General features: G+C 41.3%; 1 protein-coding gene across 1 annotated transcript in view; it reads left to right on the plus strand.

The window, feature by feature from the left end:
• Positions 1-7,522: 7,522 nt before the first annotated feature.
• Positions 7,523-17,635, plus strand: part of LOC138676199 (phytanoyl-CoA dioxygenase, peroxisomal-like) — a 76,252-nt gene continuing 66,139 nt past the window's right edge. Inside the window, exon 1 of the mRNA XM_069765207.1 lies at positions 7,523-7,978. Within this exon, the coding sequence (XP_069621308.1) occupies positions 7,910-7,978 (69 nt within the window). The 5' untranslated portion in view covers positions 7,523-7,909. The remainder of the gene's footprint in view (positions 7,979-17,635) is intronic.

Here is a 17,635-nt window from a genome sequence, read left to right on the forward strand (position 1 = left end):
TGCCTGAGCCACACAATGTCGGTTGTTTAGTGACATGGTGGCTTTTAACAAGATAATCTCTTAAGTTTTTCCCCCTACGCTGTGTCAACTGGGGACCAGACGATAAATGTACCGCGAGAGTGTTGTCAGTACACAAAACCGACCAGTGTTTAGATAAAATACCGCGGATCTGTTCCCAGCGACAGTTGGAGGTGGAAATAAATCTGATCTTATTCGGTGTTTCACGAGTTATCACTTTCGGCACCAGGAGGTCTTCCCTATTCATATGTCTCGCTCGCCTGTACCCTCTCTTGATACAGCGGCCGCTGTATCCCCTGTCTTTAAAACGGTCACTCAATAAGGCTGATTGTTGTTCAAAGCGTGTCTCCGTGGAACACACCTGCCTATTCCTCAGGAACTGGCCAACTGGGATGGCCTGAATAGTGGAATAACTGTGTGCAGAGGAGGCATGCAACAAGGAGTTAACCGCGGTGTCTTTGCGGTATAAATCCGTCTTGATGTTCCCATCCTCCCCCACAAACAAAGCAATATCAAGAAAATCAATGTGACGTGCATGGAATTTTTTCTTTTTTAAAAATCGGTTTTATTTACAAACTCAAGGTACGGCCATGGGTGCGGCGTGCGCTCCGTCATATGCTAACCTGCTCCTCGGTTTTTGGGAGCAACAGGTTTTCCAGGTTGACGGGACGCACGCCGCCGACCCAGTGGTGGGCTGGTTTCGTTATATTGACGATGTCCTCATGATTTGGAGGGGTGACGAGACCAGCCTCTCTCAATTTATGCAATTTCTCAACAATAACCTCTTTAATTTGAAATTTAAATATAAATTCCATGCATGTCACATTGATTTTCTTGATATTGCTTTGTTTGTGGGGGAGGATGGGAACATCGAGACGGATTTATACCGCAAAGACACCGTGGTTAACTCCTTGTTGCATGCCTCCTCTGCACAGTTATTCCACTATTCAGGCCATCCCAGTTGGCCAGTTCCTGAGGAATAGGCGGGTGTGTTCCACGGAGACACGCTTTGAACAACAATCAGCCTTATTGAGTGACCGTTTTAAAGACAGGGGATACAGCGGCCGCTGTATCAAGAGAGGGTACAGGCGAGCGAGACATATGAATAGGGAAGACCTTCTGGTGCCGAAAGTGATACCTCGTGAAACACCGAATAAGATCAGATTTATTTCCACCTCCAACTGTCGCTGGGAACAGATCCGCGGTATTTTATCTAAACACTGGTCGGTTTTGTGTACTGACAACACTCTCGCGGTACATTTATCGTCTGGTCCCCAGTTGACACAGCGTAGGGGGAAAAACTTAAGAGATTATCTTGTTAAAAGCCACCATGTCACTAAACAACCGACATTGTGTGGCTCAGGCACCAAGAGAGTGGGCTGCTTTCCATGTGGATCCTGTGTTGCCTGCCCTAATGTCCTACGCTGTGGCACGTTTAAATCTTCCGATGGGAGCAGGGAGTATAAGATTCGTGACTACATATCATGTAGCACTACCCATGTAGTATATTATGCCATCTGCCCCTGCTCCCTCATCTACATCGGCCTGACTTCAAGGGAGCTGAAAGTCAGGATACGTGAGCACGTGCGACACATTAGGGCAGCTCGAGATATTGTAGACGCCGAGGCTTTGGCGTCTCATAAGACACTCCCTAAACATTTCAGATCCTTTCATGGATCCGATCCTAGCGGCCTCAAGGTGCGGGGTATTGATAGAATTCATGGCGGAATTAGGGGCGGAAATCTATGCCAAATGTTGGCACAACGTGAGTGTCGGTGGATTGCCACCTTGGACACCATGGCCCCTAAGGGGCTTAATGAGAAGTTGTCCTTCGCCCCCTTCTTGTGATTGACATCATCTTCCCATTTTGAGATAATGTAGCATCTATGTCCACCATTGTCTTCGTTTTTTGTGCAGCAGATGCCTTGCTTTATATATATATCACCTTAGATATTTGTTTTCACCCTATTTTTTAATTAGCGTTTTATTCATTGTTGTGTTATGTTTGTTTTTAGTTTTTAGTATTTACTTACCTTCCTGCCCCAGATGTTGTGCGTATGCTCCCAGAGAAATCTGCGCCGCTCAAGATTCATATAAATGATGACGTCACATCTATGATAGATTCCAGCATGGACCTATTATGCATCTTGAAAGATGATCTACGCCGTATGCCATATCAGGATTACTCCAGGCTGTCTGTATATTGCGTTTATGTGGAAAAGGCGGTTGTTAGTTTATGCTTATCATGTATTATGCCATGCACTATGTCACTTTATAAATGTTAATTGTTATCATGTTTTACATGCTGTTTTTCATTTGTATGTTATGCACTTGCACCTATGCATACCATTAGAGATTCTATCCTCTGGTCCACATATGGACTGAGTTTCAGCTGACATAGAATTTACCCAGTATCACGTCATTTGTCCATGTCATTTTCAACCTACCTTCACTTAAATACTCCCCACTGTGGCCGCTGTACAGGGTGGCTCAATTAGATTCAGGCACTTTCATTTCACAGTGAACGCTGTCTATACACACCCCTTTCGATGTGAGTGACTGCTCTGTTCTCATTAGCATTCTCTCACCTTCACGCCCATGCCAGTATTCACCTCCCATCATTTATTGCACTCCACAAATATGGCCGCCGCCTGGGTCTTCATATCCATGGACGCCACAGTGCGCATGCGCTTTTCGAGCAGCGCATTACCTATCCATCTCTGTGGTTATCTATTGCTACGATGTGCGCATGCTCTGTGACGTCACCCGGCAAGATTTTGCCGCAGGCGCACATCGTATTGACGGCTACAACATGAGACTGGCACTTCCGGGTTGCGCTCTTCGGGACGCATGCGCCGCACCTGTTGGCAATTCAGGGCAGTTCTATTTAAACTCAGGGGACACAACACACGCTACTCCTCTTCTTGAAGAAGCACTCACGCGAAACGCGCGTCAAGGGGTCACAGCAGGCGGACCGTGGGCACTACTTGATTATGGGTGAGTGACGGCATCCTATTGGTACCTATAGCGAGGTTGGGGATTCCATGTTGATGGTGGTATCTGTAGGTGTTCGTGCGCAGAACCTGGATACTAGACCTTTGAAACTATATACTCTTTTCCAACCCCCCCCCCCCCCCCCCCTCTCCTGGTTTAGGATTTGTTGCACATGCCCCCAGATATTTTGTATTATTGGTCCAGATAACCTGCTGTGCTAGCAGGTTCCTTGCATCCTTCCTCCTTTGTGTACTTTGCCCCTTGATTGGGCTATTTGTGTATGTTTTAAATGTATTAATAAAATGATTGTTTTATTATTCTTATTTGTTGGTGTTCTGTGTACTCCGTGTTCTCTAGTTCTATATACATTTTGGGAGTAGTACACCTATTATTATATTTGGTGATACTTATGTATTTACAGAGGGAGCAGGGCTTTAGCCCTTCTCAGCCTGGTTACTTTACTTTATTGATTGTGATTTTTGTTCTAATTGCAAATATGTACAGGGTAATTATAAAAAAAACAAGGATTACATGAGAATAACACTTACATGTGTTCAAAGCATTGCAGGCAACCAGGCTAGTGGAGCTTCCATAAGTCCCAGCTCATTGGACATGCTCAGGGCTTTCCAGGAAAAAGGCAAGAAGACTCTGCTGGGAGCCTGCCAGGAACTTAAAAACCTGCAGCCTGTGACATCACAGAAAGGCTGGCTTATCCAGACCCTCCTCTCTCTACATTCTGAGTACTTCAACCTTAAATTTATCTACTTTCTATAACTTCGCTACAAAACATGTCATAGTCATAACAAACCCAGCATTCATCTCGGATTAACGTGGGCATTCTAATGAGATCAAATATGTCCTATCTGGGATACATATTTACAGAGAAATCCCTACTTCTTTACCAGATGGAGTTAGAAGCCCGTGTTTAGAGTGATCGGTAGATCCACCGAGGGAGATTAAGAATATATATTTTCGTGTTCTTAACTTAAACGGTTTGCGCAATATCTTACAAAAACAGAACAAAGAACTTCCATGGATTCTAGAGACTTAGAATCCAGTTCTAGCCGGTCACTTTCCACTGCAGGGATGCCGGTCGTAAATACCTTTGCTCTCCGAGCTAGAGGTAATAAACTCTTCTTCCCCCATACCTTGGAAAGGGAAGCTCTTGGCTGACTGAAAGGGAAGGGGGCTTTTTTTTTTTTTAGCCTGCAGCCTGCTAACAAGAGAAACTACTTATATGATATTTCATACCATATCGTGACAGTGGACTCCTTTGAAAAAACTGAATTGAGAATGTCCCTAGGCCACTCCATCCCTCAAGAACCATTAGACAAAATTCAAAGGGAAATTGACAACCTTAAAGCTGACCTAGCTGACTATGAGGACTTTAGAAGAAAAAACAATGTTAAAATAAGAGGAATTCCAGAGACTATCCAGACCTCCCAGCTCAAAAGTTTATATATCAAAAATGGTTTTTCACTTGGTTCCCAACACTAACCAAAAATTTCTAATAGAAAAGTTCTTCAGAATACGCAGGCCGCCATCACTCCCAAAAGAAGTATCAAGAGACGTGATCGTCACTTTTTACCCTGGTTGGACGAGGAATGCTCTTTTTGCCATATCAAAAAATCCTGAATTTTCTTCATCACCTTACGGACACTTGTCTTTTTTTAAAGACCCTTCACGAGACACCCTACAGAAAAGGAAGCTACTCTCTCCAATCACACGTTGTTCACGGAAAGCCGGTGTTCCCTACCAGTGGTCCCGGTCATCTACTCTCATGGTTAATCATTCCTCAAAATCTCTCTTTATCGCCTCTAAAGAGGAGGGTTTCGAACTTCTGAATTCATTGGGAATCCAACAGGCTTGGGCCTCTTCTGACTCTTCGGCGGATTCGTCCTCTTCTTCAACAGCAGATCCAAACCTTGACTGAGGAATATACATTAGACTGATTTATCTCCACTTTAGAGCCTTTGTTTAGAACCGAACATTGCCCCACATGGTCACATGGTTACCTAAGGGTTTACCAGGACCGACAAGTCATCATACTCGTACATTTATATAAAATATGGGCTTATCTTTTGTAATTTTAAGCTTATACGATTATTCTTTTATCGCTTTCGTGCTTTGTTGCAACTACTAGGTATATATACAACATACTCATCTTTTATGTTAACTCATTTTACTTCCTTTTAGGTGTTGTTTTTTTATAACTACAACCGATTTGCATGTACTAAAAATACTACATGATCGCTTGTCACCCCTATTTTTATAGGGATTTTTTCCTTTTCCTATTATCATATCCCTTCCCTTCCTTCCCTCCCCTCCCCTGCATTTCCTACCCGTTTAAAAAATTTTAAAACTCCAATAAAAATACTTTGAAAAGAAAGACATAGCTGAACTAGAGCGGGTGCAGAGAAGAGCGACCAAGGTTATTAGAGGACTGGGGGGTCTGCAATACCAAGATAGGTTATTACACTTGGGGCTATTTAGTTTGGAAAAACGAAGACTAAGGGGTGATCTTATTTTAATGTATAAATATATGAGGGGACAGTACAAAGACCTTGCGGATTATCTTTTTAATCATAGACCTGAGACAGGGACAAGGGGACATCCTCTACGTCTGGAGAAAATAAGGTTTAAGCATAATAATAACAGACGTGGATTCTTTACTGTAAGAGCAGTGAGACTATGGAACTCTCTGCCGAATGATGTTGTAATGAGTGATTCATTACTTAAATTTAAGAGGGGATTGGATGCCTTTCTTGAAAAGTATAATGTTACAGGGTACATACACTAGATTCCTTGATAGGGCGTTGATCCAAGGAACTAGTCTGATTGCCGTATGTGGAGTCGGGAAGGAATTTTTTTTCCCCAGTGTGGAGCTTACTCTTTGCCACATGGGTTTTTCTTGCCTTTCTCTGGATCAACATGTTAGGGCATGTTAGGTTAGGCTATGGGTTGAACTAGATGGACTTAACGTCTTCCTTCAACCTTAATAACTATGTAACTATCTTGAACTGTCCTCCCACCTCTCTTCTTGCTCCCTCTTGGACCGCTTACAATCTGGCTTCCGGGCGCATCATTCCACTGAAACTGCCCTAACTAAAGTCACCAATGACCAAAAAAAAAACATTCCACAGGCAGAGATGCTTACCTGTCCAAGGCCTCCAATTGCACTATCCAAGGTGCAGCGGACCTAAAATAAGATGGCAAATGCCCAGGTGCAATAATACCGATAAGGCAGCCAGCCTACAATCAGAATTGGCCGCTTGGTGCACCTGTGCAAATAATCTGTTTGTGGCAATGTTCACATAGAAATGCAGAGCATATGGCTCAAAGCCTATTAATGACGCCATATGGCGGGCTCAAAGTCACCAATGACCTATTAACCACCAAAGCCAAGCGACGCTACTCTGTCCTCCTCCTCCTGGACCTGTCCTCTGCCTTTGGCACAGTGCACCATTCCCTATTACTACATACCCTCATCTGGCATCACAGACTTGGCCCTATCCTGGATTGCGTCATACCTAACAGAGCAGACATCCCACTCACACACCACCTCCTCATCTCGCCCCGTCAGAATTCCGCAAGGTTCAGTCCTAGGGCCCCTGCTCTTCTCCATATACACCTTCAGCCTGGGACAGCTCACAGAATCTCACGGCTTGCAGTATCACCTCTATGCTGATGACAAACAGATCTACATCTCTGGACCAGATATCTATATACTTCACTCTTATAATACTGCGTGACATAGAAAAAAAATCAGTCTCTGACGTCCAGCGTCGGCTGTGTACAAGGTGGCTGCTCCGCCATGCAGTGTACGTGTATGGCGGATGGTGGGAAGAGTGGACTCGCCGTGTACAGCAGCTCCTGATATCCTGTAGGACAAGGATAACGCTGTTTGGGTTCAGAGGCTCTCAGGAGTCTGCCAGCCACTTTCCAGTTTCCATTGGGAGAATGGAGAGTTCTCCCAATGGAAACAAAATGAATGTGTGGCTGAACTTTCATGCGAGTTCGGAGCATTTGGCTGATGGCTAAGGATGTTCCCACAGTCAGTAAACGCTGCAGATTGGATGCTGTGCACATCCTCAGAGTCCAACCCGCAGCAGCCAGATATTACAGCATAGTGGATAGCATTTCAAGAAATTCCATCTCCACTATGTGTGTACAGACACCTGCGGAGACGGACATGCGGCGCATCTTTCCAGACCGCAGTATGTCTATTTTTCTTGTGGAGACGCTCAGACTGCGCAAGATAAATATCACCGTCCAATGCATAGGACACGGTGATTCCGCACGGATCAATGAACACATGCGGAATACCTGTGTTCAATAGCGGCAGCGCTTTGAATGGAGCGGACGTGTGCTGCATCCATAGCGCTGCCAATTACTGACCGTGGGCACCTACCCTTAGAGCCAGATTTCTACACCGAACATTGTGAGTTGATTTCAGTTCCCACTAGTATTAAAAAAAAAAAATCCATTCACTGGAAGCAAGCAGCGCTCCTGAAAATGGGGAGGCAGAGAAACAAATGACACCTGGGAGTTGTGTGCCCGTTTCTTTCTACACTAAATACCAGCCTTCAGCGCCAGAGCACCTTCCACTGCCCCATCACGTAGCAGGGTAATGGTGTGTGCACCGGCAGCACTGGGCATGGGAACTAGCACTGATGGCTGCCATCACCAGCTACCATTGTGTGCTCGGTGGCGGTTCTCTTCCGCCGGGCAGTACCCGCCCTATCACCGCGCTGCGCCCTTCGAACCTTGCACGGGGCGGTGCAGGCTCCGGTCGGGAGGCGGAGGTTCTGGACACGGAGGTTTATCAGGCCGGTAGAGATGCCGCTCTGTGCCCTCCAGACCAGCTGTCGGTGACAAAGTGACGGACCGTAGAAGCATGCAGGCCCAGAGCTGTGCTATCGCTCCCGGAGCAGGAGGCCGCCTGTCCGTCCTCCACAGACACCTCGTATCCTTCCTGTGTGGAGTAGTGGGCTGGGCACAACCAGGCAGAGCCTGGCACAGGGGGTGCGGGCTCACGGGCATCTCCCACCCACATCAGTAATGGTCACGGACATGGATATTATATAGGAAAATGGTATTGAATTCTATGGAACATATTGTCATGGCTTCAGCTTCCATGTGTCTGCCGTATATCTGTGTATACCATCGTTATGTACCAGTAATACAGCTGCCGTATATCTGTGTATACCATCATTATATACCAGTAATACAGCTGCCGTATATCTGTGTATACCATCGTTATATACCAGTAATACAGCTGCCGTATATCTGTGTATACCATCGTTATATACCAGTAATACAGCTGCCGTATATCTGTGTATACCATCATTATATACCAGTAATACAGCTGCCGTATATCTGTGTATACCATCATTATATACCATCGTTATGTACCAGCAATACAGCTGCCGTATAGCTGTGTATACCATCGTTATATACCATCGTTATATACCAGTAATACAGCTGCCGTATATCTGTGTATACCATCATTATATACCATCGTTATGTACCATCGTTATATACCAGTAATACAGCTGCCGTATATCTGTGTATACCATCATTATATACCAGTAATACAGCTGCCGTATATCTGTGTATACCATCATTATATACCATCGTTATGTACCAGCAATACAGCTGCCGTATAGCTGTGTATACCATCGTTATATACCATCGTTATGTACCAGCAATACAGCTGCCGTATATCTGTGTATACCATCGTTATATACCAGTAATACAGCTGCCTTATATCTGTGTATACCATCGTTATATACCAGTAATACAGCTGCCGTATATATGTGTATACCATCGTTATATACCAGTAATACAGCTGCCTTATATCTGTGTATACCATCGTTATATACCAGTAATACAGCTGCCTTATATCTGTGTATACCATCGTTATATACCAGTAATACAGCTGCCGTATATCTGTGTATACCATCGTTATATACCAGTAATACAGCTGCCTTATATCTGTGTATACCATCGTTATATACCAGTAATACAGCTGCCTTATATCTGTGTATACCATCGTTATATACCAGTAATACAGCTGCTGTATATCTGTGTATACCATCGTTATATACCAGTAATACAGCTGCCGTATATCTGTATACCATCGTTATATACCATCGTTATATACCAGTAATACAGCTGCTGTATATCTGTGTATACCATCGTTATGTACCAGCAATACAGCTGCCGTATATCTGTATACCATCGTTATATACCATCGTTATGTACCAGCAATACAGCTGCCGTATATCTGTGTATACCATCGTTATATACCAGTAATACAGCTGCTGTATATCTGTGTATACCATCGTTATATACCAGTAATACAGCTGCCTTATATCTGTGTATACCATCGTTATATACCAGTAATACAGCTGCCTTATATCTGTGTATACCATCGTTATATACCAGTAATACAGCTGCTGTATATCTGTGTATACCATCGTTATATACCAGTAATACAGCTGCCGTATATCTGTATACCATCGTTATATACCATCGTTATATACCAGTAATACAGCTGCTGTATATCTGTGTATACCATCGTTATGTACCAGCAATACAGCTGCCGTATATCTGTATACCATCGTTATATACCATCGTTATGTACCAGCAATACAGCTGCCGTATATCTGTGTATACCATCGTTATATACCAGTAATACAGCTGCTGTATATCTGTGTATACCATCGTTTTATACCAGTAATACAGCTGCCGTATATCTGTGTATACCATCGTTATATACCAGTAATACAGCTGCCGTATACCTGTGTATACCATCGTTATATACCAGTAATACAGCTGCCGTATATCTGTGTATACCATCGTTATATACCAGTAATACAGCTGCCGTATATCTGTGTATACCATCGTTATATACCATCGTTATATATACCAGTAATACAGCTGCCTTATATCTGTATATACCGTCGTTATATACCAGTAATACAGCTGCCTTATATCTGTGTATACCATCGTTATATACCATCGTTATATATACCAGTAATACAGCTGCCTTATATCTGTATATACCATCGTTATATACCAGTAATACAGCTGCCGTATACCTGTGTATACCATCGTTATATACCAGTAATACAGCTGCCGTATCTGTGTGTACCATCGTTATATACCAGTAATACAGCTGCCGTATATCTGTGTACCATCGTTATATACCAGTAATACAGCTGCCGTATCTGTGTGTACCATCGTTATATACCATCGTTATATACCAGTAATACAGCTGCCGTATATCTGTGTGTACCATCGTTATATACCAGTAATACAGCTGCCTTATATCTGTGTATACCATCGTTATATACCAGTAATACAGCTGCCTTATATCTGTGTATACCATCGTTATATACCAGTAATACAGCTGCCGTATCTGTGTGTACCATCGTTATATACCAGTAATACAGCTGCCTTATATCTGTGTATACCATCGTTATATACCAGTAATACAGCTGCCGTATCTGTGTATACCATCGTTATGTACCAGTAATACAGCTGCCGTATATCTGTGTATACCATCGTTATATACCAGTAATACAGCTGCCGTATCTGTGTATACCATCGTTATATACCAGTAATACAGCTGCCGTATATCTCTGTATACCATCGTTATATACCAGTAATACAGCTGCCGTATCTGTGTGTACCATCGTTATATACCAGTAATACAGCTGCCGTATATCTGTGTATACCATCGTTATATACCATTGTTATATACCAGTAATACAGCTGCCGTATATCTGTGTACCATCGTTATATACCAGTAATACAGCTGCCTTATATCTGTGTATACCATCGTTATATACCAGTAATACAGCTGCCATATATCTGTGTATACCATCGTTATATACCAGTAATACAGCTGCCGTATATCTGTGTATACCATCGTTATATACCAGTAATACAGCTGCCGTATATCTGTGTATACCATCGTTATATACCAGTAATACAGCTGCCGTATATCTGTGTATACCATCGTTATATACCAGTAATACAGCTGCCGTATATCTGTGTATACCATCGTTATATACCAGTAATACAGCTGCCGTATATCTGTGTATACCATCGTTATATACCAGTAATACAGCTGCCGTATATCTGTGTATACCATCGTTATATGCCAGTAATACAGCTGCCGTATACCTGTGTATACCATCGTTATATACCAGTAATACAGCTGCCGTATATCTGTGTATACCATTGTTATATACCAGTAATACAGCTGCGGTAAATCTGTGTATACCATCGTTATATACCAGTAATACAGCTGTCGTATATCTGTGTATACCATCGTTATATACCAGTAATACAGCTGTCATATATCTGTGTATACCATCGTTATAGACCAGTAATACAGCTGCCGTATATCTGTGTATACCATCGTTATATACCAGTAATACAGCTGCCGTATATCTGTGTATACCATCATTATATACCATCGTTATGTACCAGCAACACAGCTGCCGTATAGCTGTGTATACCATCGTTATATACCATCGTTATATACCAGTAATACAGCTGCCGTATATCTGTGTATACCATCATTATATACCATCGTTATGTACCATCGTTATATACCAGTAATACAGCTGCCGTATATCTGTGTATACCATCATTATATACCAGTAATACAGCTGCCGTATATCTGTGTATACCATCATTATATACCATCGTTATGTACCAGCAATACAGCTGCCGTATAGCTGTGTATACCATCGTTATATACCATCGTTATGTACCAGCAATACAGCTGCCGTATATCTGTGTATACCATCATTATATACCAGTAATACAGCTGCCGTATATCTGTGTATACCATCATTATATACCATCGTTATGTACCAGTAATACAGCTGCCTTATATCTGTGTATACCATCGTTATATACCAGTAATACAGCTGCCGTATATATGTGTATACCATCGTTATATACCAGTAATACAGCTGCCTTATATCTGTGTATACCATCGTTATATACCAGTAATACAGCTGCCTTATATCTGTGTATACCATCGTTATATACCAGTAATACAGCTGCCGTATATCTGTGTATACCATCGTTATATACCAGTAATACAGCTGCCTTATATCTGTGTATACCATCGTTATATACCAGTAATACAGCTGCCTTATATCTGTGTATACCATCGTTATATACCAGTAATACAGCTGCTGTATATCTGTGTATACCATCGTTATATACCAGTAATACAGCTGCCGTATATCTGTATACCATCGTTATATACCATCGTTATATACCAGTAATACAGCTGCTGTATATCTGTGTATACCATCGTTATGTACCAGCAATACAGCTGCCGTATATCTGTATACCATCGTTATATACCATCGTTATGTACCAGCAATACAGCTGCCGTATATCTGTGTATACCATCGTTATATACCAGTAATACAGCTGCTGTATATCTGTGTATACCATCGTTTTATACCAGTAATACAGCTGCCGTATATCTGTGTATACCATCGTTATATACCAGTAATACAGCTGCCGTATACCTGTGTATACCATCGTTATATACCAGTAATACAGCTGCCGTATATCTGTGTATACCATCGTTATATACCAGTAATACAGCTGCCGTATATCTGTGTATACCATCGTTATATACCATCGTTATATATACCAGTAATACAGCTGCCTTATATCTGTATATACCGTCGTTATATACCAGTAATACAGCTGCCTTATATCTGTGTATACCATCGTTATATACCATCGTTATATATACCAGTAATACAGCTGCCTTATATCTGTATATACCATCGTTATATACCAGTAATACAGCTGCCGTATACCTGTGTATACCATCGTTATATACCAGTAATACAGCTGCCGTATCTGTGTGTACCATCGTTATATACCAGTAATACAGCTGCCGTATATCTGTGTACCATCGTTATATACCAGTAATACAGCTGCCGTATCTGTGTGTACCATCGTTATATACCATCGTTATATACCAGTAATACAGCTGCCGTATATCTGTGTGTACCATCGTTATATACCAGTAATACAGCTGCCTTATATCTGTGTATACCATCGTTATATACCAGTAATACAGCTGCCTTATATCTGTGTATACCATCGTTATATACCAGTAATACAGCTGCCGTATCTGTGTGTACCATCGTTATATACCAGTAATACAGCTGCCTTATATCTGTGTATACCATCGTTATATACCAGTAATACAGCTGCCGTATCTGTGTATACCATCGTTATGTACCAGTAATACAGCTGCCGTATATCTGTGTATACCATCGTTATATACCAGTAATACAGCTGCCGTATCTGTGTATACCATCGTTATATACCAGTAATACAGCTGCCGTATATCTCTGTATACCATCGTTATATACCAGTAATACAGCTGCCGTATCTGTGTGTACCATCGTTATATACCAGTAATACAGCTGCCGTATATCTGTGTATACCATCGTTATATACCATTGTTATATACCAGTAATACAGCTGCCGTATATCTGTGTACCATCGTTATATACCAGTAATACAGCTGCCTTATATCTGTGTATACCATCGTTATATACCAGTAATACAGCTGCCATATATCTGTGTATACCATCGTTATATACCAGTAATACAGCTGCCGTATATCTGTGTATACCATCGTTATATACCAGTAATACAGCTGCCGTATATCTGTGTATACCATCGTTATATACCAGTAATACAGCTGCCGTATATCTGTGTATACCATCGTTATATACCAGTAATACAGCTGCCGTATATCTGTGTATACCATCGTTATATACCAGTAATACAGCTGCCGTATATCTGTGTATACCATCGTTATATACCAGTAATACAGCTGCCGTATATCTGTGTATACCATCGTTATATGCCAGTAATACAGCTGCCGTATACCTGTGTATACCATCGTTATATACCAGTAATACAGCTGCCGTATATCTGTGTATACCATTGTTATATACCAGTAATACAGCTGCGGTAAATCTGTGTATACCATCGTTATATACCAGTAATACAGCTGTCGTATATCTGTGTATACCATCGTTATATACCAGTAATACAGCTGTCATATATCTGTGTATACCATCGTTATAGACCAGTAATACAGCTGCCGTATATCTGTGTATACCATCGTTATATACCAGTAATACAGCTGCCGTATATCTGTGTATACCATCATTATATACCATCGTTATGTACCAGCAACACAGCTGCCGTATAGCTGTGTATACCATCGTTATATACCATCGTTATGTACCAGCAATACAGCTGCCGTATATCTGTGTATACCATCGTTATATACCAGTAATACAGCTGCTGTATATCTGTGTATACCATCGTTATATACCAGTAATACAGCTGCCGTATATCTGTATACCATCGTTATATACCATCGTTATATACCAGTAATACAGCTGCTGTATATCTGTGTATACCATCGTTATGTACCAGCAATACAGCTGCCGTATATCTGTATACCATCGTTATATACCATCGTTATGTACCAGCAATACAGCTGCCGTATATCTGTGTATACCATCGTTATATACCAGTAATACAGCTGCTGTATATCTGTGTATACCATCGTTATATACCAGTAATACAGCTGCCGTATATCTGTGTATACCATCGTTATATACCAGTAATACAGCTGCCGTATACCTGTGTATACCATCGTTATATACCAGTAATACAGCTGCCGTATATCTGTGTATACCATCGTTATATACCAGTAATACAGCTGCCGTATATCTGTGTATACCATCGTTATATACCATCGTTATATATACCAGTAATACAGCTGCCTTATATCTGTATATACCGTCGTTATATACCAGTAATACAGCTGCCTTATATCTGTGTATACCATCGTTATATACCATCGTTATATATACCAGTAATACAGCTGCCTTATATCTGTATATACCATCGTTATATACCAGTAATACAGCTGCCGTATACCTGTGTATACCATCGTTATATACCAGTAATACAGCTGCCGTATCTGTGTGTACCATCGTTATATACCAGTAATACAGCTGCCGTATATCTGTGTGTACCATCGTTATATACCAGTAATACAGCTGCCGTATCTGTGTGTACCATCGTTATATACCATCGTTATATACCAGTAATACAGCTGCCGTATATCTGTGTGTACCATCGTTATATACCAGTAATACAGCTGCCTTATATCTGTGTATACCATCGTTATATACCAGTAATACAGCTGCCTTATATCTGTGTATACCATCGTTATATACCAGTAATACAGCTGCCGTATCTGTGTGTACCATCGTTATATACCAGTAATACAGCTGCCTTATATCTGTGTATACCATCGTTATATACCAGTAATACAGCTGCCGTATCTGTGTATACCATCGTTATGTACCAGTAATACAGCTGCCGTATATCTGTGTATACCATCGTTATATACCAGTAATACAGCTGCCGTATCTGTGTATACCATCGTTATATACCAGTAATACAGCTGCCGTATATCTCTGTATACCATCGTTATATACCAGTAATACAGCTGCCGTATCTGTGTGTACCATCGTTATATACCAGTAATACAGCTGCCTTATATCTGTGTATACCATCGTTGTATACCAGTAATACAGCTGCCGTATATCTGTGTATACCATCGTTATATACCATTGTTATATACCAGTAATACAGCTGCCGTATATCTGTGTACCATCGTTATATACCAGTAATACAGCTGCCTTATATCTGTGTATACCATCGTTATATACCAGTAATACAGCTGCCATATATCTGTGTATACCATCGTTATATACCAGTAATACAGCTGCCGTATATCTGTGTATACCATCGTTATATACCAGTAATACAGCTGCCGTATATCTGTGTATACCATCGTTATATACCAGTAATACAGCTGCCGTATATCTGTGTATACCATCGTTATATACCAGTAATACAGCTGCCGTATATCTGTGTATACCATCGTTATATACCAGTAATACAGCTGCCGTATATCTGTGTATACCATCGTTATATGCCAGTAATACAGCTGCCGTATACCTGTGTATACCATCGTTATATACCAGTAATACAGCTGCCGTATATCTGTGTATACCATTGTTATATACCAGTAATACAGCTGCGGTAAATCTGTGTATACCATCGTTATATACCAGTAATACAGCTGTCGTATATCTGTGTATACCATCGTTATATACCAGTAATACAGCTGTCGTATATCTGTGTATACCATCGTTATAGACCAGTAATACAGCTGCCGTATATCTGTGTATACCATCGTTATATACCAGTAATACAGCTGCGGTAAATCTGTGTATACCATCGTTATATACCAGTAATACAGCTGCCGTATCTGTGTGTACCATCGTTGTATACCAGTAATACAGCTGCCGTATATCTGTGTACCATCGTTATATACCAGTAATACAGCTGCCGTATCTGTGTGTACCATCGTTATATACCATCGTTATATACCAGTAATACAGCTGCTGTATATCTGTGTGTACCATCGTTATATACCAGTAATACAGCTGCCTTATATCTGTGTATACCATTGTTATATACCAGTAATACAGCTGCCGTATCTGTGTGTACCATCGTTATATACCAGTAATACAGCTGCCGTATATCTGTATATACCATCGTTATATACCAGTAATACAGCTGCCTTATATCTGTGTATACCATCGTTATATACCAGTAATACAGCTGCCGTATCTGTGTGTACCATCGTTATATACCAGTAATACAGCTGCCTTATCTGTGTGTACCATCGTTATATACCAGTAATACAGCTGCCTTATATCTGTGTATACCATCGTTATATACCAGTAATACAGCTGCCGTATCTGTGTACCATCGTTATATACCAGTAATACAGCTGCCGTATATCTCTGTATACCATCGTTATATACCAGTAATACAGCTGCCGTATCTGTGTGTACCATCGTTATATACCAGTAATACAGCTGCCGTATATCTGTGTATACCATCGTTATATACCAGTAATACAGCTGCCGTATATCTGTGTGTACCATCGTTATATACCAGTAATACAGCTGCCTTATATCTGTGTATACCATCGTTATATACCAGTAATACAGCTGCCGTATATCTGTGTATACCATCGTTATATACCAGTAATACAGCGGCCGTATCTGTGTGTACCATCGTTCTATACCAGTAATACAGCTGCCATATATCTGTGTATACCATCGTTATATACCAGTAATACAGCTGCCGTATATCTGTGTATACCATCGTTATATACCAGTAATACAGCTGCCGTATATCTGTGTATACCATCGTTATATACCAGTAATACAGCTGCCGTATATCTGTGTATACCATCGTTATATACCATCGTTATATACCAGTAATACAGCTGCCGTATATCTGTGTATACCATCGTTATATACCAGTAATACAGCTGCCGTATATCTGTATATACCATCGTTATGTACCAGTAATACAGCTGCCATATCTGTGTATACCGTCGTTATATACCAGTAATACAGCTGCCGTATATCTGTATACCATCGTT

This window comes from Ranitomeya imitator, chromosome 4 (assembly GCF_032444005.1).
Source record: "Ranitomeya imitator isolate aRanImi1 chromosome 4, aRanImi1.pri, whole genome shotgun sequence".
NCBI classification, from domain to species: Eukaryota; Metazoa; Chordata; class Amphibia; order Anura; family Dendrobatidae; genus Ranitomeya; species Ranitomeya imitator.